The sequence below is a fragment of the Erpetoichthys calabaricus genome, chromosome 15, assembly GCF_900747795.2.
Source record: "Erpetoichthys calabaricus chromosome 15, fErpCal1.3, whole genome shotgun sequence".
Lineage (NCBI taxonomy): Eukaryota > Metazoa > Chordata > Cladistia > Polypteriformes > Polypteridae > Erpetoichthys > Erpetoichthys calabaricus.
Window position 1 is genome coordinate 79,207,958 of NC_041408.2, and position 25,024 is coordinate 79,232,981.

The 25,024-nt window shown below is 34.7% G+C and overlaps 1 protein-coding gene across 3 annotated transcripts in view; it reads left to right on the forward strand.

The window, feature by feature from the left end:
• The window catches only part of LOC114665554 (phosphofurin acidic cluster sorting protein 1-like), a 177,791-nt gene that overhangs the window by 142,097 nt on the left and 10,670 nt on the right, over window positions 1-25,024 (forward strand). For 2 of the 3 annotated variants that reach the window (XM_051919198.1, XM_051919197.1), the window contains 9 exons: window positions 351-455; window positions 5,406-5,512; window positions 8,261-8,415; window positions 12,125-12,235; window positions 13,743-13,845; window positions 14,714-14,746; window positions 19,423-19,465; window positions 20,036-20,078; window positions 24,484-24,622. In XM_051919198.1, the coding sequence (XP_051775158.1) occupies window positions 351-455; window positions 5,406-5,512; window positions 8,261-8,415; window positions 12,125-12,235; window positions 13,743-13,845; window positions 14,714-14,746; window positions 19,423-19,465; window positions 20,036-20,078; window positions 24,484-24,622 (839 nt within the window). The remainder of the gene's footprint in view (window positions 1-350; window positions 456-5,405; window positions 5,513-8,260; window positions 8,416-12,124; window positions 12,236-13,742; window positions 13,846-14,713; window positions 14,747-19,422; window positions 19,466-20,035; window positions 20,079-24,483; window positions 24,623-25,024) is intronic. The other variant, XM_028820130.2, reaches the window with a different exon arrangement.

A 25,024-nucleotide genomic window follows, 5' to 3' on the forward strand; every position in this document is an offset into this window, starting at 1 on the left:
GAGACCAAAATTGAGCTTTTTGGTTATCAAAGTAAACACCATGTTTGACATATGTCAGCCACTGCACATTATCAAAAATACACCATCCCCAGTGTGAACTGATTTTGATCTGTTCTTTAGCTATATTTTGGTAACCCTTAGATATACATGCCCTGATCCAAGGTACTTAATATTTTATTTTCCATAATGTTGTTTATATTACTAAGCAATATATGTAACACAAATTAAGTCAAGCATAATTGTACATATTTAATACATCATAAGATTACAGTGAATTAGCAGGAAAAATATAAAAACAGTTCCATATAAGTTATTTTGCCATAATTTTCATTGTGTTAATGTTTCTCTAGGTTCCAAGAAAATCAGTATATGACCAGCTAAACCAGATTTTGATCTCTGATGAACACTTGCCTGAAAGCATAATACTTATCAATACTACAGACTGGCAGGGTCAGGTGCGTTTCCTTTTGAATTTGATTTTTAAATTATATTTGAATTATGTGGATCAGCATTTATAAGTTGCAGAGCCAAAAGTAGTGCTGAATTACCCAGTGTTTAGATAAGACATTTGCATGTGTCAAATAGCCATCGTTCAACAATGAATTAATGGACCAGTGTTGTTAGTTTCCATGTATGTTAAACAGTTTCAAACTACTTAAACAAATCTGTGTCTTTATGTGTACTAATTCTATATTTAGTAATTTGTAAACTTATACTTGCATTTTAACTAAAAACTTGCAACAGTGTTCTGCATCTCCACTAAAATAAATACAATTTGTAACAAATCTTGCAGTTCCTATTGTTTAAAGTATGGCAGTGTCCATCTCTGCCACTGCCTATGTGAAATGAATGTAAAGGAAATTTTCACCATAACTTGCCATATTTCCTCCTTAGTATAAATTAAGTTTTCTGTCTGTCTATCTCAGGTGATGCAGAATAACACTCCTCAGTGTTTCATATATTTGTAATTGTAGTCTTTGAGTTTGGGTTATAAAGTGTTCCTGAAAAGATCATTCTGCTCAGTGAACAAACTCTTTGCAAAATATTTTTATTTTTTCTCCTTTGCCTTTTTAAAATGTTGTGATGTGAATTTGAAAATAAATCCTATGCTGTTATTAGTTTATTATGTGCCTCAGACTTATTTATTGTATGAATCCTTTAATGATATCGGAGCAACTAATTTGTGTATCTGTATGAAATTTCTGACACCACCTGTCTGTTTATGAAACAAATAAGACCTTACTCACCACCAAATTTTCAATGTTAAAAATATTTAGGATTACAATTAGCAAAAGAGTTAAATTTCCTGCTTTCACCAAGTAAACCAAGGGTACAAAATGAGTTTATCATAAAGGGAATATTAGAAAAAAATTCACATAGTAAATAAACATTTAGGTGTGCAGTCAGTGATGATGGTGGCACGGGTGAAACCTGCATTGAAGATGCATTGAAGATGTCTTTGGTGCCATGCCCATTATGAGTTATAACAAGTTTAGTGTAACACGTGGGGGGGGGGGCATATGGTGTATAAGATGTATGAGAAGTATGTGTATATATGAGTGAGATAGACAGGGAGGACCGTGAACAAAACAGGAAAGGATTTATATTAGCATTATTTATGTGGATGTGCAGTTTTACTGAAGAAATGGAAGAAGCTTGCAGATTTGACAAAAATAACTTTGTTGGAGGAAGCAACATATGTGGCAAGGAGTTACACTTTAGGTCCTGAGCTGATAGTTTTCTGGCAACATTCCACATTTCCAGCATATGGCCATTTCCATTCTTCTGGGAAGAATATATGTGCAGTAGAGTAAGGTGTTTAAACAAATGGTGGTGGCCTTATTTTGAGAAAAAGGGAAGATAATGACAATGCCTTGGCACTTGGTGTCACAAATTAAAACAAACCCCAAAGACATGAGAATTAAAACTAAAACGCCATCATCAGTTAAGGTGGAAAACATAAGACTCACTTCTGGACACCGGCAGCTAGAGACGTTTTAGTTAAAAGAAGATGTAGTGTTAAATGAAAAGCTATCCAGATTTAACTGAAAGGTACTATGGGCTAAGAAAGTGACACCTGCACCAGAGAGTGAAATGAAGGGCTCACTTTGTGAGGTGTTTTGGAGAGACCACTGAGAATATCTTTAAAGTCGCTTCAAAGAGGTTTTGGAAAACCTTTACAGCATATGGCACAGGTTGGGTAGGCAGGAAAGCATCTAGGCTGTTGCCATCAACAATGAAGGGGATGCTGACCAAAACTATTGTCAGTAGGTGGAAGATAGAAGGAGAACTTTGAAATACATCTTAACCTAGCAGATACACATCTGTCTTTTGTGTGGTGTACCTTACAGAGCACACGTCCTGGCAGAATCATTTCAGGCATATTGCTTCAAATTAAATACCATATGCACTATGTGAACTTTTCCTTTTTTAGTACTTAAATGCATATTTATTCTCGTGTATTTTAACATGAAAAATATCTTGTAAGTATGTTATTAAAAAATTGACGTAGAGCCGTTTTGAAGATCTTTACAAAGAACCCATTCTCCACTGTTGATGCAGTTAAACAGCACTGTTTTTTAGCCTTTTTAGCACAATTAGTTAAGTAAACATACTATTTATTGTTTAAAATATTATTAGTTATTGTACATAATTACAACAGATTTTATCACATTAATGGGATTTTAGCTTTTATGAATAAAAGTTGTATTACTGAAATGCATATTTTGTATGCTGTTGGTACCTTGCTAGTGGCTGATTAATCATTAACCTCGCAGTATTTAAATAATGGCCGTTTGCGTAAAAATAATAATTTACTGTATCAATTAATCAGTCCTCAATTTCCAAGAAGACGATTTGCTTAAATAGAACCGTTAAAGAGTTATGCTTTCTGCATTTGTGTTGATGTTTTTAATGTTTTTACTGCTTGCTTTCTTTACTCAATGATGCCATCTGGTGGAGTTTCACTAAAATCAAATCAAATTTTATTTGTCACATACAAATTATTATATATATAATACAATATAAGTGAAATGCTGAGTTGCATAACTCCAATGACTGGGCCTTTAAGAAGAAAAATAAAAGCATAACAACAGTAGTTAATGACCTTATAAATGTAAAATATAATTACCGGTAATAACATTTTAAATATGTGATAGTAATAACTAAATAAATAATTTAATAACTTTCTCACATTAAATTATTTAACAATAGAGCATCATGTAGTTGTAGTCACTTTCTTTATTTAAGATGCAAACCATTGATAGTTTTCTTCTGTCTAGTATGACATCTCCTGGTGTAGATGTCCTTGAAGTTAGGGACTACACACTCAGTGAGGCATTCGGCTGACTGTATCACTCTCGTAGAGCTTTGCAGTCTGCTGCGTGTTGTACCAAAACCAGGCAGTACTACTTTCTGTCAAAATACATTGAGTGGTAAATGTGTAGAAGGGCAGCGTGAAATCCCTGGGTCATCTGAGGTGGTAAAGACATTGTTATGCATATGTGTTGGTGTGTTTGGACCAGTTTAGGTCCTCTGTGATGTGGTCACCAAGGTATTTGTAACAGTTCATCCTGTTCACGTGGGTGCTGTTAAAACTGAGCAGGTGTCCATTTTCTGCCAAAATCTGGAATGTCTTTGTCTTGCTGACATTCCAGGAGTAGGCTATTGTACTGACACCAGTGGGACAGAGTCTTTACTTCAGCAAGGTAAGCCTGCTGATTGTTGTTAGATATCAGGCCCACCACAGCTGTGTTATCAGCAAAGTTTTCTGTGATGTTAGAGTCATGTGCAGCTATGCACTCATATCTGTAGAAGGAATACTGCAGTGGAATCGGAACACAGCCCTGTGGAGCGCCTGTGTTGAGAGGGAGAGAGAATGAGGTGTGGTGACCCACTCCAACCACACTGGGTCTACGTGTTAGGAAGTTTAAAAAAAAAATCCAGCTGCACATTGTATTGCTCAGACGCAGGACCTTAAGCTTGGTGATGAGTTTAGGGAGGATTATTGAGTTAAATGCAGAGTTATAATCCGAAAATAGTATTTGTACATAATTCCCCCTCTTATTGTTTAAATGGGCCAGTACTGTATGAAAGATCAAGATGAAGGCATCCTCTGTCGATCTACTGAAGCAGTATGCAAACTATAGTGGATAGAGAAGAGCATATGTGATTTGTGACTAGTGTCTCGAAGCACTGCTATAGGGTGAGTGCTATACATGAACTGGAGTGATTTCTGTGGCAGAAAGGGACCATATAAATGAATGCCTTTCAGAAATAAACCATAAATTGTCTATGCAACAGTGCTAATTTTTATAATATGGAAACAGATTCGATGGCAATATGCACATTTAAATGAAGGCTCTTGTCACATATTTGTGTTTCAGAATGTTATAAAGATTAATTGTCAAATATATGAATTGTTGACATTACATTGGCCAAGTTTCACACTGTAACCCCATTGCTGTTGGAGCATATTGCTTACTTAACAGCCTACCCTTATACACAGTAAATGCATGAATAATGTATAAAAAATAAGAGCCAAAAGAATGCATGGAAATGCTTCTTTAAATTACACAAGCTAGCATTTTCACAGATCTTCATTATGAGGTTCGTTGCTGGTTGTTTCCTAAATTATTTCTGCTCAGATTAAATTAATATTACTTTTCATTTATCCCCTTTTTTTAAATAACATCTGTTAGAGTGATTTAAAAAGTGACCAAACATAGTGAACTGCATTACATATGCTATATTGCCTTTTAGTTTACATTAACAGCACAGGCAAACCCAGAATATGCACACCCCGCATCCACTAACACTGGTATAGAGAGCCATTTTCCAATCATCACAGTTGTCTGTACAGCTGATGACTTCACTGCACTATAAAAGGTCCATACACTAAGCACTGTTAAAGCAATTTTCAATAATAAAATATCTGTGTGTGTGTGTGTGTGTGTGTGTGTTTGTGTGCACACACAGTATACATATATATTACAGGGAGGAATTAAACCAAGTCACAGTCTGGTTCTTTTCCAGTTTTCAAATATGGCATCTTTTTTGAGCAGTGTCCAAGTTCTTAGTCCTTTTTCGGGCTTTGTAGATGGTTATCCACTAGTTTACAGTTCCTCTTATCAAGCGTTACGTTTATGTCTTCAGCCACACCAGAATGACCTTTTACTTTTACAGTATTTAGTTTTTATGTTAAAAAAAGAAACAATCATAATTAATCAATGACATTTTGTAGCAAAGTCTGATAGTGCGATCAACTTCAATTCTAAATTTATGTCACAAAGTTGTTTTGCTTTGTAATTGTATGTTCTTTCAGCATTTTTTCTTGTATATCTATTAGGTGAAATTCCAATATAGTCAAAAACACTATTCAAGGTCATTTTCCTTCTATATTACAGTATCTTTCTGAGATTCTTCAAGAACAGAATCAGCCTATTGTTTCTACGTGTTCTGCAGCGGATGTACAGGCAGCTTTTAACACAATTGTTACCCGGATCCAAAGATTGTAAGTATATGAGTAAACAGCCATAATAAAAAGATTCTTACAACCCTACAGTGTACTGTATGTACAGTAAAAGATGAGATATTCAGTAATTAGTCAACTGTCAAGCAGTATTAACTGATACTTTATGAAAAACTCCTTCACATATTATATTAGATTAATAATGACAGAAAAAATATTTTAAGAAATTCCTCAAACACGTTTAATTGATAAATAAAAAAAATTGCACTCTGTTGATTGTTATCTGTGATTTTAATCAGCTGGAAGTAATAGTTTTTGCTACATAATTTTCTCATCACATTTTGGTGAAGAACAAATGCAGTATTGTTAAAAGCAAAGAAAGTGATATATGTAAAATACAACCTCTTCTTTGTATAATTGAGAACATCATTTTAGCTAATAAACAACCAAAATGTGGTCGGACAGATCATTTAATACACTTTAAACATGGCTGTTTGACCACATAATAGAGTTCCATGGGCTGTTGTTTCAACCCCCCACAAAAAAAAAACATACTAATTAATGTTAGTCTTGTCCAAACATCCTACAAAGAAAATTAATAGAAAGATTTGTACTGACATAAAGGAAGTGAATGCTCAATCTGTAAGGTTTATGAACCTGCTTATTCCAAATCTGTCTTACATCTCTAAGAGCTAATGAAAGAGGTGCTGGGTATATTTATTTTTACTGTACCAATAAAGATTTCTTATTAAGACCAAGGCTATGTGGTAAAGTGAGGTCCACAGCTGATCGGTACCTTTTTAAATAAAAAGTTACTGCACTCGCATCTTGGTAGGAAGTGGTGTGGTAGTGTGGCAAAAGCAGTCCCCAGGCACGATGTGGGAGCAGACAGCCCTACACTAAGTTAACAGGTGTAGGATCATCCGTGACCCTAATTAGCCAGGAGCTGCTAATTATCACAGCTGTGCTACGTCCCCATTTTAAAAGGGAAGCGAGAGTGCGAGGAGGAAGATGAGAAAGAAAAACGAGAGAATGAACGGAGGTGCGGGAGTGAGCAAGCTGAGGAGAGCAGGCTCAAGGGTGAGAAAGCAGGCACTTGGGAAGTGAGCCCCAAAGATGAGTGCGAGGCCGATACTCTGGGCGGAATGGATTGGTGTTGGTTGAGGTAAGAATAGGTCACTCTGGCTGAGCTCCAATGATGAGTGGAAGGGACTGGGAGTCTAGATAGCTTGCCACAGAAGACCAGGAAGGCAGCGGGTGTCAAAGAGGTTCAGGAGGAGAGCCGCCCTGGCTGTTGGGGGCCCAAGCCGAGGTCCGGAAAGGGAGCCTTTTCCGTAGCCAAGGGACGGCAGGAACCCGAACCTGAGGAAAGTCAACTGTGTCTGTTGTTAGGGCGACTCCTGTGCTGCAAGGCCCACACAGGAGAAGCAGAGGCGCTACCAATTAAAAGATAAAGGCACAGAGATTTTAAAAAGAATAGTTTCCAGCCTGTTGGTTTAAACCTCATTTTAATGGACATATTTATTCTGGTTTTAACCTCCACCTCACCTTTGTTTTTATGGATTATTTATTTATTGAACTATTGATTTAGAGCACTGCACTTTTGAACAGCTTTTTGTGGATTGTTTTTTAATAAAAGCACTGAACTCTTTTGCACCTTCCCCTTGCTTCATGTGGTGTCCTCATTTGTAAAGCTCATCCCGGTCATGAGTATCGAAGATGTCTGGTTTCAAGAGGCTCCAAAATGAGAAGAGGGAGCATAGAGCCAGGCTAGACTTAAAATTTTGTTTAAAAATTTTACTATTGTTTTCCTTGTAAAGCAAAACTTGAGTTATTTTACTACCCACAATCTGTTATCTTCTTAATATTTTTGTACAGGGTGGGCTTGTAGAAATGTAAGCAGATTTAAAATACCAGAACAGGAAAAATACCTCTAATCATTTTTAAAACTATGGAATTGATGTTAATGGTAGATGGTAAATCCCTATTTGTGCACAATGCAGAAAATGTTAGTGTCTTTAGTAATCCTTACACAGGGTTTCTTAAGAATCTGTGACAAGACTTTTAAGTCATGTTTCTATAGTTGAGACTTTGATAGCTTTGAAAATGCAACACTATGGGATATTAGTTGGGACAGGTTTGTTATTAAATAAGCAAATTGGCTTGAAATTGTTTACTTCATTTGTTAAATTCTGTTTTTGTGGTTATTAAAATTGTGACAGTGTGTTATGTTTATTATTTTGACCAACGTTTCAATTTGACACAATTTCTATTACCTTTAAAAATTAAATTATTTCATCAGTAGGTTAAAAGATGTAGGTTAGAATTCTGGGGTAATAACTGCATTTGCTTTTAATATAGCCTTCCACTAAAATAAGATCATATGACATAATTAATCTAATTCATCAATTATTATTTACAATCTACTGAAGAGGTTCAATATTGGTAAATATCATTCTTAGTACAACTCTCTCTGCATTGTCTAACGCCTTATTGATACATGAACTTTCTCTTAAGCCTGCGAAAGCAGAAACGTTCTGCATAAAATTACTGCAGCTTTCAGCCTATGTGAAATATAAAGTGTAGTAAATATAAAATGTAAAACTATGTTTTTAATCTGTGTCCTGCGGTGGGTTGGCACCCTGCCCAGGATTGTTTCCTGCCTTGTGCCCTGTGTTGGCTGGGACTGGCTCCAGCAGACCCCCGTGACCCTGTGTTCGGATTCAGCAGGTTGGAAAATGGATGGATGGATGTTTTTAATCTTTTTTTTCTGTTAAATTACCATTACAGCTGTAATTGCAACTCCCAGATGCCCCCTACAATAAAAGTGGCAGTTGCCGGAGACCAGTGTTACCTTAGTACCATTCTGAGATCTTTTGTGGAACAGTTAGCAAGCAAAACACCAGACTGGTTAAATTATATTCGATTCCTCATCATTCCATTTGGTAAGTCTATCAGGTGCTTCCTAGAATTGAATGTGTGGTCCACTTCTTAAGAATGTTTTATATTTGTGTTAGTTCTGTGGTAATAACTAAATTAATTAAACTTCTTGACGGTGATAATTTATTTTCAAGTAAAGTGAACATTATTGCACTAGTATTTGTTCAGTGTAATACAGATGTGTTAAACTAAAATAACCATATCTCATCTGGGAAAAAAATGTGATATTTCTGGGTAGAGTTTTCTCAGTTTTTGTGTCTAGGTTTGATTTCTGCATCATGCCTGAGGCTTTTGGGTTAGGCTGTGGTGGATGGGATTATGATTGAAAGGAAGGGAAAATGTTAATTATTTCAAAAATGAATTCTACTTCTCATGGGTAGTCATTTTTGTGAGTCATATAATGTGATTTTCCTTTTAGATACTGATGCAAATGCAGAATTGTGAGTTATAGCAGCAAAATATGATTTTAAAAATGTATCCATATGTTACACTCTATTAAATAAAGGCATGTGGTTACATTACCCATGCTTTCAGTCGATGAACATTCAGTACATCTGTTCAGCTTCATGAATGGTTGAATGGATAAATGAATGAAATTGATAGGTAAAATAAGCCTGTCACTTTAGTAAGTACATGTTAAAGTTTGTGCTGTAATGTATAAACGTTTAAGATTGTTAAATATAAATAGTTATATTGCATAATATTAAGTAGGTGGTTGTCCCAACTGGCCACCTCAAATCATCAAATCCTCATGGACGAAGCCTGGAAACAATGAGGAATGACTTAAGAACATTTATGTTAGGTAGAATACCCATTGGGAGCTGCGTGGTCTTTTGGCCTTAGAAACCCCTTTTTTTTCTGTACTCTCACCCAGCTGTCCTTATTACCAGAATAATCTTTAAAGACTTTATGATTTTGTGTATAACGACCCTTTTACTAATTACATATCTGTTTTACAAGATTACATAGATTTTTTTCTTTGTTACTTATTCATTAATATTCTTACCTAATGTAGAGTAATTGGGTAGTGGGTGATCCAGCGGTGTGGTGTGTGGAACCCAAGGGAAAAGAACTCAATGAATTTAAACTACTTTCTTAAAGAGGCCAAAGACGTTGAGGACCATGACAAGCTAAAAAAACACAAACCAACCAAAGAAGATAGAATGACAGGTTACATTTGTCAACAAACTTTAACCTGGCTGCTCTCCTGTCACCTCACTCAGTTGAACATAAATAGAAAGAAAGTGAACTGGCATGGGTACTATTTGAATGTCTAGGAGGTTGCATGAATTACTTACCTTCTTAAATGTGCTGCAAAGTATATGATCTGAAATGTTGCCAAAGTAAAGCCTGCAAAACAAGTGGCACACATTTTATAAAACATTCATAAAATAACTCTGTGTGGATAACTGGAGCAAAAAGCCTTACTGGGTCTTTTATGGGCATATACTGTATGCTTGTTTCTAAAATCTCTTTGTTGTGTAGGATAGACAACACTGTGGATTTTGTAATCTTCATTGAATAGCCATTTTTAAGCTAAACCAAAGACTAAATAAAAAAAAATGAGGCAAGTCAAATACTAAGTAAAAAATGTTCTTAATTTACTTGATGATTTATGTTCCTACTCCCACCTATGACCACAGGATTTGCGTAGTGACTGAAAGAACTAGATTGCAGACACAAGCTGTGGAAATGAGCTTCCTTCACGGAGGTGTCTCTTCTCTTTCTTAGAGAAAGGTTGAAGAGTGCAGACATTTGGGAGGAGTTCAAAGTAGAGCTGCTGCTCTTCCGCATCAAAAGGAGCCAGTTGAGGTGGTTCAGGCATCTGATTAGGATGCTTCCTGGATGCCAGTATTTACTGCACATATAATGAGTCAAGTCTCCAAAAATAAACACCAAAATAGAAGTGGTCAAAATTTCATATAACTAATCTGAAATTAAACTAAAAATTAAACTGCATGTGAATATAATATAGAGCTAAAAACTATTTTTAAAATAATCTTGCTGCATAGTGTTTTCTTTTTGCTTGGGAACATAAGTGTCTTGTGGGAAATAACTAAGATTCCTGGAGGGGTGTGGCTGAGAGTAGTAGTCTGCCTGATCTTATCCTAGTCAATTTGTATTGCATTTCAGTGCTGTTGATGAATTATCTATAACAACCATGATTTTTGAAAAAAATGTATGCTCATAACTATACCTGCTATCAACCTTGGACTACATGTCCCATCATGAACGTCATAGTTGTGATGTCTGATCTGTATATTCTGGACCCTTTGCTGAAGACTGGTGCTACAGTGCTAACTGATTTATATATAATTCAACATTTTCCTAATTTTAATGAGAGATACAGTTTGCATTTCACTATACACTAAGAAACATGAAACTTCTTGGTCAGTTTTAATGTGAATGTTCTGTTAAAGTTTGCCCTTATTTATTCTGCAGATGTGTCCCTTAATAGGCCATTGTGCAAACAGCTAACATTAGAAGTCATATAATTAGCTGAATGACATCCACTTTACAGAATTAAAGTGTTTCATGCGAGATCGTGTTAAATACAAACTCTGCCTGAAATGACACGTATTTCATAAGGTAGCCCAGATCTTGAAGTAAAAAACGTTAAAGCAATTTTATTAATCAGTCAGTGGAATGCAGTAAAAAATGTGCATGGCATTTGAAATCCTCAAAGCATAGTAAAGTTGAGGAAATGGAGAACGTGTAGTACGTAAACTATGAATGTTTCGAGAAGAGGGTGACCTTCAAAGCTGTAAGTATCTAGATGAGCGGGTTACATCTGACGAAGTATACTGTATGATGAAGCGGGTTGCACATCTAAAGCAATTACAGTGCTCCACTGGTGGGATGGACGGCATTAAGCAGTATTCTAGGTGTGTCTCTAATGTCTGCTACACAGGATAACAGATGAATAATGCACTATAAATTTAAAAATATTATAGAAAGGTGAATACTTTTTATATCCTCAATATGTATATACATGTCATTAGTTTACATTGAATAATTATTATTTGGAATACAGTACTGATGCTGTTTTAATATTTTACTGTACTGAAATGTTTAAATAATTAATGTAGTGTTATAAATGAATATTATAATATGTAAATACTATATATTGTAGTCATTACAAAAAAACTTGATTTAAAAGATATCCAAATAATATTTACCTTGTTCCCAATATCCGTCTATTAAATCAGTGGTTCACCAAATTATAATAGTAATGTTTGAATATAAGTATGAATTAGTAACACTGTAACACTACACAAGTGTGTGATGAAAACCTTTAGTTATGCAGTATATAGTGTCTTCAGATGAAAGTGCACTAAAGGAACAGGAACCTTCTGTACATGCTTAAAAATTCAATAACTTAACACCTTTTTTTGTAATATCCGGGGATATTTTCCAAGACAATGATGCCTTGATCGAGTTTTGTTTGAAAGAGAGGTGAAGGAAAAGGAAGGTGTACAAAAGCAATGGGTTGTTTGTGCATGCCTCATTCATATTAATTTCATTAGGTGTTTTCCCCCCCTGCACAGTAATTACATTTCCATATTTCTCTTTTTGTATTTTTCTACGTTACACGTACAATAAAATATGAGTCAGATTCCACTGAGATCTTTTGTTACATTTTATGGAAGTGAGACAAATGATGCCTTGTTCTGGGAGCCCAGCCAATTAAACTTTGCTGTTACTCTTTTTCAGGCTCCCACCCTTTAGCAAAATACTTGTCTTCATTTGACAGCAAGTTCAGTAATATCTTTATGGATTCATCCTGGAGAGAAGTTTTCAGTAGAACAGAACCACCAGCTACTGGTAAGATAATGTCTTTGGCAAATAAAATTGCAGGGTTTTGTCTTTTGAATCATGCCAGGAATTTAATTGAGTAAAACAGAATATGATATCTGGTGCCTTGATTTTTTTTATTGTCATTGATCATTTTAGGATCTTGCATAACTCTTAACATTTTATAACAAGATATGGTTTGAGATCTTCCTGTGAAGCACTTGTGTAAGCACAAGTTGATCAATTAACTAGTTTTACAAATTTGTTGGATTTTAATCTCATTTGGGGGAAACAAGACAGGGTGTGTAGTGAGAAAGTACAGACTTAAATAGGTTTCATTAAAAGTACATTTCTAACAAAAAAATTTTATATTCAATACAGTAACTCTTGTAATTTTTTACTGCTAATATTCCAAGTTGTATAGTAGTAAATGATCCAGTCACACAAACCCTTTATACACTAAAGTGCAAGCTCAAGTTTGTTCTGTGTTTATAGTACAATACAATAAAATCTTACTTGCATATCTCCTCATAATATTGACAGTAAAACTCTATCAACAAAAGACAGAAAAAATTAACAGCATACATAGAATGCATCAAACATATGTGTATGTGGGGAGGTGGGGTCAGTCGTGTATGTATGTTGTGGACCAGCCACCCTGCCCAACACAGACAGACGCGAGACACAAGTTCTGTCCAGCACACCCGTTTATTTCAAGAGGGGCAGCACTTTTTGTTCACTCCCCACTACAGAGCACAGTACACAAAGCACCAAAAGCAAACACAGTCCATTCTTCCTTCTCTCTTTCTATGCTGCCTCCACTCCTCTCCCAGCAAGCTTCGTCCACTTCCTCCCGACTTTGGCTCCTCGAATGGAGTGAGGCAGCCCCTTTTATAGGGTACCCGGAAGTGTTCCAAGACCGTCTTCTGTCAGCACTTCTGGGTGTGGTGGAAGGACTGCAACCCAGGGCTCAGCAACTGTCCATACGCCACCTGGCAGTGGCCACGGGACCGAGCAGGGTTGACCTTCTGTGCCCTCTAGTGTTCCGGGTGAGGTATTGCCTTGAATATGCCCTCTCTCCTGGTCCTTCCATCACAATGTATATGCACATTATACAGTATATATATGCAAGAACATATACAATATTTACTACTAAGATTGCTTGGTCATTAGCCTTATGACCTTACAGTCTACTGCTGCAAGTATGAATGGTCCTGCACTACTTGCCAGAAGGGAAGAGTGAAAAAGGCAACTGTGCAGGATGGCTGGTATCTTTAATAATACTGTTTGTCTTTCTGAGGCAACAGGTGGTATGTTAGTCCTGAACAGAAAGCAATTGGGTGCCAATAATATTCTGTGCTGCCTTCACCACCCTCTGCAGTGCAGTTTACAATCTTGAACCAAGACCATGCCATCTCAGGATGTCAGGCAGCCAGTGAGGAAGAACTCCACTGTGCACCTACTGTATTTAGTTATATGGGTTAACATCACACACATTTTTTACATTAATATAGAAAATATTTTTGTGTTTCTATAGAAAACATTGATGTAGCAGCACGTGTCAATCAGTATATAGCTGGAGCAACCATGTCTCATCAGTTCCCAATATCTGAGGCCATGCTTACCTACAAGCAAAAGAGGTAAGGGGTGTACTATATTGATCCATAGATGCATTTTTGATTATTATTGTGTACCATTCAGATTCAGTGAAAACATTTACTGGCAGAGGGGTAATATTAAATATGTTAAAGCAGCGGTAGTATTTAAAGCGAGGGATGAAGCAAGCAATATACTAGAAATTATACAATATTTACAAGTTATTTGAGAATAGTAAATGTGATAGGGTTGTCAAAATTTAAAGTTCAATTTGTGTTTATATGAGGTTAGATTCATAAATCAAAATATGAAACTAATAAACTGTGGTAAGACTCAAAGCTTTCAAATGCTTAGTTCTGTTTTATTTTAGTGCTGTTTCAGATGACTGTACAGTAGTGGTTCTATTGACAGTAGAAACCCCTCATACTACAGAGTTTTAAAACCCTTATTTTGTTATCAAATTGCCAAAGCTATATGGATATTCATTTAAGAATTTTTTAGGAAATTATTCACAGTTGTAGAACAACACAAAACAGAGAAACCATGTTAAACCTTTTTATGCTCTACATAAAAAGGCAATTATTTTAATTCATATCAAGAAATTAACACATCAAAAAGTAAAGTAACAAAGTATAATAACTCTGTAGGGAAAAAGTGAGATTTTTTTAACAAAATTATAATACATTTTATTATAAAAACAACAAAGGCATTTAGTTTCATTACTAAATGTTGAAAGTGCTGAGATATGAACGGTCTGTACACTATTTTAAAATAAGTTGTGCTTCTTTATTTAAATGTATTTTTTAATGTAATAGATGCAAGATATTTTTGTTTTCAACAGAAGACTTTCTCTTTTAATCTGTTCATAACAGAAATATACACCTTTCTTTTTTTCTTTTGTTTGCATTCAAGGAAGAGAAGTTTATATTTTGATTTTTATATCAGGTATCTGACTGTGTTTTTTTTTTTTCTTCCTTGTGTTTTTCCACAGTTTGAGTTTATCACCTTTAACCCCTTTGTTTCTCTTTCACTATAATTCACTTTTTCATAATTTTTGGATCCATGAGTTTCTTCTTAGTTTAATAATGTGAGTGATTCGCTTTTGTTGTGTGAAAGTGCTTATACTTACAATTTGTTTTCTACAATTATTTTGAAGTAATCTTTTAATATATTTAATAACTGATGTGTGTTAATTTATTTGATCCCAGTTATAATTTGATAAGACAGTGCAAAATGTTGAGTATTTTAGTGTAAAAATAAATGTTTAAATACAGCTTTCCAAAGAAAGTGTAACCTATTTACACCACACTAGTCTTTTTCAAGCAAGTCATCCTCAAAAAATGAGAAAATAGGGAGAGAGGAGAAAAAAATAAAATTACAAAAACAATAGTTAAAACGGTCAAATAATAACAAATCAGTTTGAAAATTTTCAGCATATAAACAAGTCAGTGATTTTACGGACCATGTTGGTTAAGGGATTATACAAGAGTAAATCAAAACGTAAAGGCAATTTGAAAATTACACAATAACTGCAATGGGTAGAAGCTGATACGCTTTCGAGATGGCTTATGGGTAGTTGAACACACATGGTGCAGCGTTTTGCCATCAGTCTAGTTGAAGCCAAGGTCAAATAAACTTTTGATTAGGAAGTTATAAAATGTACTAAAGATTTTTATTTTTTTCCTGGAATATTCAGTTATTGAACAGATATGCCACCCCTTCCTCACATTTTCAGACTCACTTTGTTAAGAGTGATAGAGTTAGAGTTTAAAGTGAAATTTTGCCATTGACACCCAAAAATTTAATCAGCTCTTTGCAACAAAAAAAAACTAAATAAATAAAATAAGCTGGTTTGCATGAAAAATCTTTAAGTCTACCTTAAAATACATTATGTCATTCTAAAAATATTTTATTAGATCAAATTTAAGTCGCCAGGCATACATGTTGAATAGCCATTCCACTTAATCCCCGCCTTTTGCCTTGTGAGTGATTAAGTGTCTATCAATTTCTACACCGAAACTGAACTTATTTTGGTGTTTGAATCTGTTAATAAAAATATTGTTTCTTTATTGACTTAATGTGCAGAAATAGTAAAATGTTAAAGATGCTTCTCAAAATTGTCTAATTAGAAGGTGCCATAGTAGTCTAGAAAATGTTCTAGGAAAAGTGAAAATTGATATTCACTTCAAGCCTTTGTTTGTTTGTACAAATTGCACAAAACTGTAATAAGAGAGTTTACCTTTAGCTCTGATAACCCTGAAAAGGAACGTATACAAACACTACTCCAACATGTAACATTTGATCACACTGTGTACATGCATTAAATCACTAGTTTGGAGGAGTGTGTGCTTGTGTTTTCAAGCTACTTCAGTCGAGTTATGGCAGAAAATATAGTGGACGACATTAAGTGGAGCTATCTAATCTATATAGCATGATCAGAGCTGACATGAGTAGGCTTGGATGGTTTTATTTTTAGATGCTTTAGTTGGTATAACTTGGTTATTGACACTGAGCTAATGTGGAAGACCTTTTCACTAGTCAACATGTACAAATACAACAATCAGGACTTTTTTCATTTGTTGTGGTTTTATTTATAATTGCTGAACACTCTTGTGAGTGCATATTACTGTAAATTGTATAAGCCAGTCTTTTGTATTGTCTTTTACCACAAAACAGGATAAGAAGGTTTTTTTTTTAGAGGAACAGACTATTTTACCTTATTGGGGATGATAACAAAAATGAATATCTGATTCTTCAGACCACAGCTTAAGTAAAACAACATATTTAAAAAGTGATCTACTTATTGCGATCACATACATGCTTGAAATGTTACAATAACATTTTAATATCTTTATAATGGGTAATTTTAAGAGTTTAGTTTAAGTAAATTTTAAAGCAGTTATATTTTTAGGAAGTAACTTCCAAAAAAGCAACAGAATAACTGTAAAGATACCAGCAGTACTAGAATTTTACTGATGTTTAAAACAAATAAAAAACTCTCCACTAAACTGCATTGTTGTCAGTAGATAGAAATCATGTTTAGCCTTCTTTTTACATAATGAAACTCTACTTTTTTTAGGCACTGGCAGATTAAATGTGTTTTTGCCATTATGTTTTGCCAATTCAGCTTTTTTGGGATATTAAAACCATAGCAGTCTGCTGATAAGAATTTTTATCAGAATATTTTTTTTGTAATAGATAATCATACATAATTAATGATTGGAGCTTTGCTTTGCTGACGTGCAGAGCGTGTCCAGTGAGCTGACGTCATCCCAATTGGTGGATCATAGTGAGCGGCACGCTACAGCCCTTCAGTGTGTGAAACTTGATTGAAATACAGCGTTTGCTCCTAAAACCTCATTTTCTGGACTGCCGCCCTGTCCAGGGGTTATTCCTGCCTTGGTCCTAATGCTTGTTGGGATATGCAACAGCTTCCCTGCAATCCTGCAAAGATTAAGCTTGTTTATTTTGCTTGAAAATGGATGGATGGCGTTTCATTTTTGGTCACCACAAAGGATAGATATTTTTCCTTTTAGAAGGGTTTTTGACATTTTTTTCTCTCTCTCTTCCAACAACTTAGATGCAAAGGCAAGCGTCACATTATTCTCAAAAACCTTTGTTTTAGAAACTTAGTAAAGACTGGAGGCCAGCAAATATTATCCTGTTGTATTTAATAAGTGATTAGGCTGATCCAAGTAACTATAGGCTAATATGCTTAACACATATCACAGATAAATTAATGGAAGCAATTTAATAAGGAAAAAAGTAACAGCACACATCTAGAAGAGGAGTATTAGCAAACAGAGAGCATGGGTTCAGAAAAGGAAGGGCATGTTTCACTAATATGCTATATTTCTATGAGGAAGCAACAAAAGCATATCATGAAAGGAGCATCTGATATTCTTTATCTTGATTTGTAGAAGGCTTTTGATAACGTACCATATGAAAGGATAATGATAAAACTAAAATGGAAATACAGGACACGGTCTGTAAGTGGGCACAAAATTGTTTCGAATACAGGAAGCAAAAAGTTATGGTGAGGGGAACTTTTTCAGAATTAGATGAGGTTCAAAGTGGTGTCCTTCCGGGATCAGTGCCCGTGCCACTGCTCTTTTTAAAATACATAAAATGATCTGGACAAGAATATAATCAATATGCTGTTTACGTTTTTTAGATGACACCAAACTAGCAGGAAAGGCAGATAATGTAGAATTAGTTCAATTTTTACAGAAGGACTTGAATAGCATAAAAGCTGAGGCAGATATAGGACAGATGAAATTTAATGTAAGTAAAGGTAAGGTATTACACATAGGAAGTAAAAATGTTAAATTTGAATACACAATAGAAGGTCTGAAACTTGAAAGTACCATTTATGTGAAGGATTTGGGAGTCATAGTGGACTTTCAGTATCACCATTAATATCCAGGCAGTGTACAGAAGCTACTAAGAAGTCTAGCTGGATATTAGGTTCAATATTGCAATGTCTTGGGTACAAGTCAAGGGAGGTTGTGCTTAAGCTTTATAACACACTAGTGAGGCCTCACCTAGAGTACTGTGTGCAGTTTTGCTCTTCATATTACAAAAAAGACATAACAGCGCTAGAGTAAGTACAGAAAAGAGCAACTAGGCTGAACCCAGGTCTAAGAGGTATGAGCTATTGAAGGAATTCAACTTATTCAGTTTAAGCCACCTGATATTAAGAGGGGACATGATTGAAGTGCTTAAAATTATAAAAAGAAGTGGTACAAGAGATCTCAGTTGTTACATTAAAATACATTTTACAACAAGAACATGGGACACAGTTGGCAAATTGTTAAAAGCAGATCTTGCAGAAATATTAGAAAGTTTTTATTTATGCAATGAACCACAGGGACATGGAATCAATTATCAATTAGTGTGGTGGAGAATAAGGGTTTAGGGACCTTCAGATCTCAAAGTGGTGTTATTTTGGAAAATTTAGGTAAATAAGATGGACAAGCCTGTAGGGCTGAACGGTCTGTTCTTGTCAGTTTTTCTAATCTTCAAATTAAAGCCTTTCTATTTGAGTAATCCCTTAGCCCTTGTTTTGAGAAATAAAATTATAAAGTAATTTAGAAACATGACTAAATATTAGAAAATGTAAGCATATAACAATTGAAAATTCCTTCATTTCCTATAGAACTAACATAATTTGTAATTTCACATTGTATTGCTTAATTTATCTTTTTCCATTTTTTTTTATTTAAAAAATGCAAATTTAAATTTCTGTGGTGGTTGCATACCTGTCATTTTACATGCTTTCTGTTAAATTTGCATTATGGGTCAAATGTGTTTTAAACCCTTCAGCAAGTCTTGTAAAACCTGTCACGTGAGTCCCAAACCACTCCACTGATGTTTGCTTTTTATCACTTGTTCTAAAGATTACTATGTTGTTCATTCCATTGTTAATGTTAGTGAATCTGTCTTTATAGATTTGGTTCATAAAGTGATAAACTCTGATAGCCTGCTTTGAAGTACCCACACTCACCCCAGCCTCAATGTTTACTGACTGTGGGTTTTCTTAAAAAGAAGGAAGACGTACTTTGTTTTTGCAGATTTATCTAAAGGAGTGTTTTTTTTGTTTTGTGTATTTTTTTTTTTAGCCCTGATGAAGACTCATGTCAGAAATTCATACCTTTTATCGGGGTAGGAGCATCTTTAAAATAAATCTGTTTTTTTCTTTAGTGATCTGTTCTAGGCTTCTTGTAGTTTTTAACTGTACAAGTCAAATCCTGTTTTTATTAACAATTCTGATTCAGTGACATTGTTTTTATTTTTATATACTGTATACAGTATATATAAATTGTCTCTGTCTACATTTTGATATTTTAGACTTAGCTGTCTTTTGCACTTCTACACAGAAACCTTTTTCATTTGTACTGAAGACCATTACTTTCCAATATAAAACACCCACCATAGTGCATATTGCATTACTTAATTATTATTTGATGGAGGTTCATGGAAATGTGGCCACCAAGCTTAGACACTGCACTTGAAGTCACAGGGTTGTTAGTTAATTGCCCTACTAATTTGGAACAATGAGTAATTTATTTACCTAGCCAGCACTAAATTAGTAGAAATAAAAACAACATTATATTGTGCTAAGTTGCTTTGGATTGAAGCTCCAGCTACATTAATACAAATAAATAATTTATCAAGGTGTACATTTTTAATTTAGTTATGTGTAAGCTACTAATGAAGGTTTTTTTTTTTTAGGTTGTAAAAGTGGGAATTGTGGAGCATAATCTCGGCACTTCTGGTAGGTTTTGCTATATACCTTTAGCATAATTATTGAATTGTGTATGCAGAAAAATAAAGTTCCTTTTTTTTTTTTTTTTTTAAACAAAGATTTTACTGGGAACACAATGTTAAATGTAAAAGGATACACTAAACTAATAATCCTAGTACTTGATTCTGAGATCTGTACTGTCTGACTAAATGACGAATGTCTTTTGGAAGGACAAGAAGAAATCTAATTAGTGCAGTGTACAGTCAAGACAAGTCAATTTATTTTTGTACAGCGCTCTTCATTGAATATAGGCTGAGCGCACAGTATCAAACCCATAACTATAATAGATGTTACATGATGAAAATACATAAATACAAATTTAGATAGGAAAAGCAGCAATTTCATATTCATTATCGTGAACAAAGAATGGCAATGTTAAGTCTATTCATATTACCGGTACAGTTGAAATATGGCAAGTTGACAACAGAGGAGAGGGAAAAAAGTAACTAGAGAAAACAAACCTCTCCGTGGAAACAGTCAGTTATAATGGACAGAATTACTGACTAAGTAAGACGCAGTCACAGTTTAGTGCCATAGTCTAACTAGCTTTCCACCACTTCCTGGGCATTTTACAGTATTATATAAGTTTGTGTTGGGCATTATAATACAATAGTAAATCCTTTTATCCATGAATTCCAAAGCTCCCAGTATCTCTGGTGTTTTTCTAATTTGCAAGAGTAGCACTTTTATAATACAGCAGTGATATCAAGTGGAAGCAAAGAGAAACCGAACAGAGGAGGGTCAGTAACAACAATTATTGTCATGCTTAAATTTTTGTGCAATTGACTTGCAAACAGATTCAATAAGAATGCCTAATCAGCAACTCTCATCTAGACTAAATGAGTCAGTCCTAAGCCTTGATTAAATTGCTGAGACCGATGGAGCATTTGTTAAACAAAAGAGCAGATCATTCCACAGCTTTGGGCCTGTAGCTAAAAGCTAAACCTTCCACTGTTATTTTATTAATACTTAGGATTCTTAATATACCAGCATCTTAAGATCATAATGTTCAGTTTGACCCATATGTATGTTTTAATAAGTGTAAGTATGTAAGTAGTGCCAAGGCCTTTTTTAAAACTTTATATGTAAAAAGAAGGATGTTGAAATCAGCCTTTTACTGGAATATTTATTAAAAAAGAGTTATGCCATCATACTTTATACTTCTAATCAAAATTCATTCAGCAAAAGTTTGAATTAACTAAATGCTATAAAATGAGTGATTTGAATAGCATGCGAGTAAAGTTTCACAGTAATTAATTGTACTAGAAATAAATTCATGAATTTACTGCAGAGTATCCTCAATATTTAGAACCCATCTTATTTTTCATATTTTCTTCAGGGGAAAATGGTTTTATATAGTGTAATTTGTGTTTTAAAAATGTCATGTTATGTACCATTTCAGTAAAAATAATATTTTTACCCACTGAATTAAGATGTGACAATACCTTGTTGCTATGTCCATTATTCCCACCAATTTAGTTTTTTTTTCCCTGCATTCAAAGACAAGTAGTTATCATTCATCCACATTCGTTAAATTAAATTAAAGACACTGCAGGAGAGATGTCATTTGATCTGAAGCAAAGGCATTGTCTACCCATGAGTGATAGAAGATGTTGTTTTTCAGTGATATCTACCAGAAGTAGCATGTAAATTGAAAAAGAGTAATGGTCCAAGTACTGATCCCTGAGAGACACTATCTGTAACTTCAGAATGACATTTCTGTACATGCTGGAATTAATTTGATAAATTATGACTAAACCACACAAGGCCAGTGCCTGTAAACCTGGGCATTTCCAACATCTGAAGATATTCAATTGTCAATCACAACACAAGTTTGTGCTCTTTTATGATCTGTGGCCAGTGAGAAAGTCAGTCCAAGACTTTATTTTTCAAGTAAATTGTAGTGATAAGGTGAGAGTAAAGTAGAGCTGTAAGTAATTTTTAGAAAAAAAAAAAACAACTTTAAATCTATAATAACATGTTTGGGTCTAGCATTGGGTTTTGTTAATAATGATCTGACAGCTGACCCTTTTAGTGCATTAGGAACTGTGCTGGTCAATAAAGTTTACTGATAATGTTATGAGTGGGTGTTGCCAGAACAGTGATTAAGCTTTTCACTGGTTTTGTTGGGTCTAAGGAATGAGTAGTAAATTCTAATTTTTAAGTTAATTTTATGATTTTCTCTTCTGTTATGAAGTTTAAATAACTGAGGTTTTTGCACCAATGATCAGGCTTTAACCTTATAGTACTAAGTTTGCTACCCCTATGTTAATTTTATCTTTGAAAAAGTTCATAAAATATATATTGCTAGTGTTTGTAGGGATTTTGAAAGGCTGTTCTAATTTCCTATTTGTCATCTGTTCTAAAATATAATAAGAATACTATTACAGTATGTAATGATTATATATTAGAATACAGTAATATGTGTTAAAATTTATTGAAGGAAAATTTGCCATCTTCCAACTAAACTGTTAAAATCGAAATTTATACATCAACCATCTTCCATATTCTGCACACCTCCTTGTCACATGTAGACAGCAACAAGGGGAATTATGTAAGATTATTTTTTATAGACTACAGCTCGACCTTTAACACCATTGTCCCCCACTTATTGGCCTCAAAACCTAAGGACCTGGGACAGAACATCCCCCTTTGTGACTGGGTGCTGGATTTTCTAACGGACAAGCCTCAGGTGGTGAGAGCGGGCAACTGCTTCTTCAACACATTACTGTCAACACATGAGTTCCGCAAGGCTGTGTACTGAGTTCTCCGCTGTATTCCCTTTACACACATAATTGTGTGGCCAAACACAGGTAAAATACACTTTTGTTAAGTCTGATGATGACACAGTGGTCTTAGGCTTCATTTCTAACAATAACAAGGAGGCCTATCTGGAAGAGGTAGAAAAGCAGCTGCGGATCTACAGCCCCATCAGCATAAATGGAGTTCCTGTTGAGAGGGTGAGCAGCTTCAGATACGTGGGTGTTTCATATGGAGCCAGCACACACAAACTCAGGTCAGGAAGGCAAGACAGTGCCTTCATCACCTGAGGCGGCTGAGGAAATTCAAGGCCTCCGCACCTATTTTGAAAATTTTTTACACTGGCACCACAGAGAGCCTCCTAACACAGAGCTGCACATCATGGTTTGGGAATTACTCAATTCAAAATTGTAAAGCCCTGCAGGTCAGCACTGCCCTCTCTGTAGGATATCTACACTAAGCCCTGCAGGGCCAGGGCAATGAAAGTAATTGTGGACTCTACCCACCCCAGCAACAGACTGTTCAGCTTGTTTAACTCAGACAAGCAGTTTTGCAGCCTAAGACTCAAAGGAGCTTTTACCCTCAGGCCATCAGGATCCTGAACTCTGACATGCCATAAACATTCAAACCTAAAACTCATGGCACACTCACTGTAATTTACTGCAGAGTCACTTTATACTTTGAACTGTTTCAGATTTCAGATTTTAACCTAATTTTAATCTACTTTAACTTAATTTAATTCGATTGAATTTAGTTAGTTTTGTTATTTTATTATGTATTCTGTTGTGTGTTTGTGCACCAGTTGTTAGTTTTGTTATTTTATTATGTATTCTGTTGTGTGTTTGTGCACCAGTTTTTCATTTCACTGCATGTTGTACCTGTATAATTGTGTGTGTTACGAATAAACGTTTGAATCTTGAATCTCTATATTATTCAGTGTGTCTATGGTTAATACTGCTCACTCACAGCTCCAGCTGCATTGGTTGAACTCCCAGTATGGTACAGATTGATTCTCCTTTTTTCTCAATGTGTAGTATTTCAATTTTTTTTTCACATCCTGAAGATGTTAAGATAATTGATGGCACACAAATATCATTCTATGAGTGAGCATGGGTGTGTGCAAAAACTTCAGCACTATCCTGGGAACAGTAGTCTTAGAAAATGAATATATGAAAGGAAGTGTGTAGCCACATCAGTCAAGAAGTACATAGCAGACCAGAGTTGTTCCAGTTCAACCATCTATAGAAGAGAAAAATGTTCATTTGATTAAAACGTTTTTGAATAATTTTAATGATTGCCCTTGAATTAATTCTATCATAAGTAAAACAAGTGATGGCTTATAGTAAAAGCACATTTTGTTTATTATATATGTTATAATAGTCTAACGTAATACAGAGCATCTTCTTAAACCTGATCTCAGTCAACTTATTACTTAAACATCACTGATCTTTGTACAACAGTTTTGAAAATAAATTTAGGGTTACAAGTGATTTACAAGGGAAACAATGTAAGTCTTGACAAGTGCTTTCAGTTACTTTTTGAAACACATTATGTGTAATTCAATTGTTGAATAATACAACAAACAGTTTAATAGGCTGCTTTTTTATTTTTTAAGTGGATTCTGATGATGCTGCCATCTGCAATGTTAATCTCTTAACATCCCCCCCTGCTTCGTCTGGTGGTAATTATGGAAAGGAAATAGCTAGCACACCACCTCCATCCCCTTCTGTCTCCATTGGACTTACTGGAGCTGGGTATGTTTGGGTATCTTCATATGAATGTTCTGTTATGTATATAAATAGCTAAGTATTTAAATGAATTTGGCAATGTTAAAAACATAGACAAGAGTTTGTCTTAGACAAAAAAATGAAAGAATAACTTTTTTTAAGTCTGCTTTGTTTTAGATTTTTCAGTACACCATAACAAATTGATTATGAAATCAAAATTATGAACCTCTGTTCTATAATGCTGCAAGCAGTACTTGTAAAAACTTTTGAAATTCTGACACATTTGTGATTCATTTATGCAGTTTTTTATTCTCCTTAAATATTAAATGCCTAAATTGTTTTGACCTGTTTATTTTGCCAGTTTGTTATTGCTGTTACACAAGTCATCATTTTCATGAATTACTTGTTTTTTTAATGCTACATTTAAAT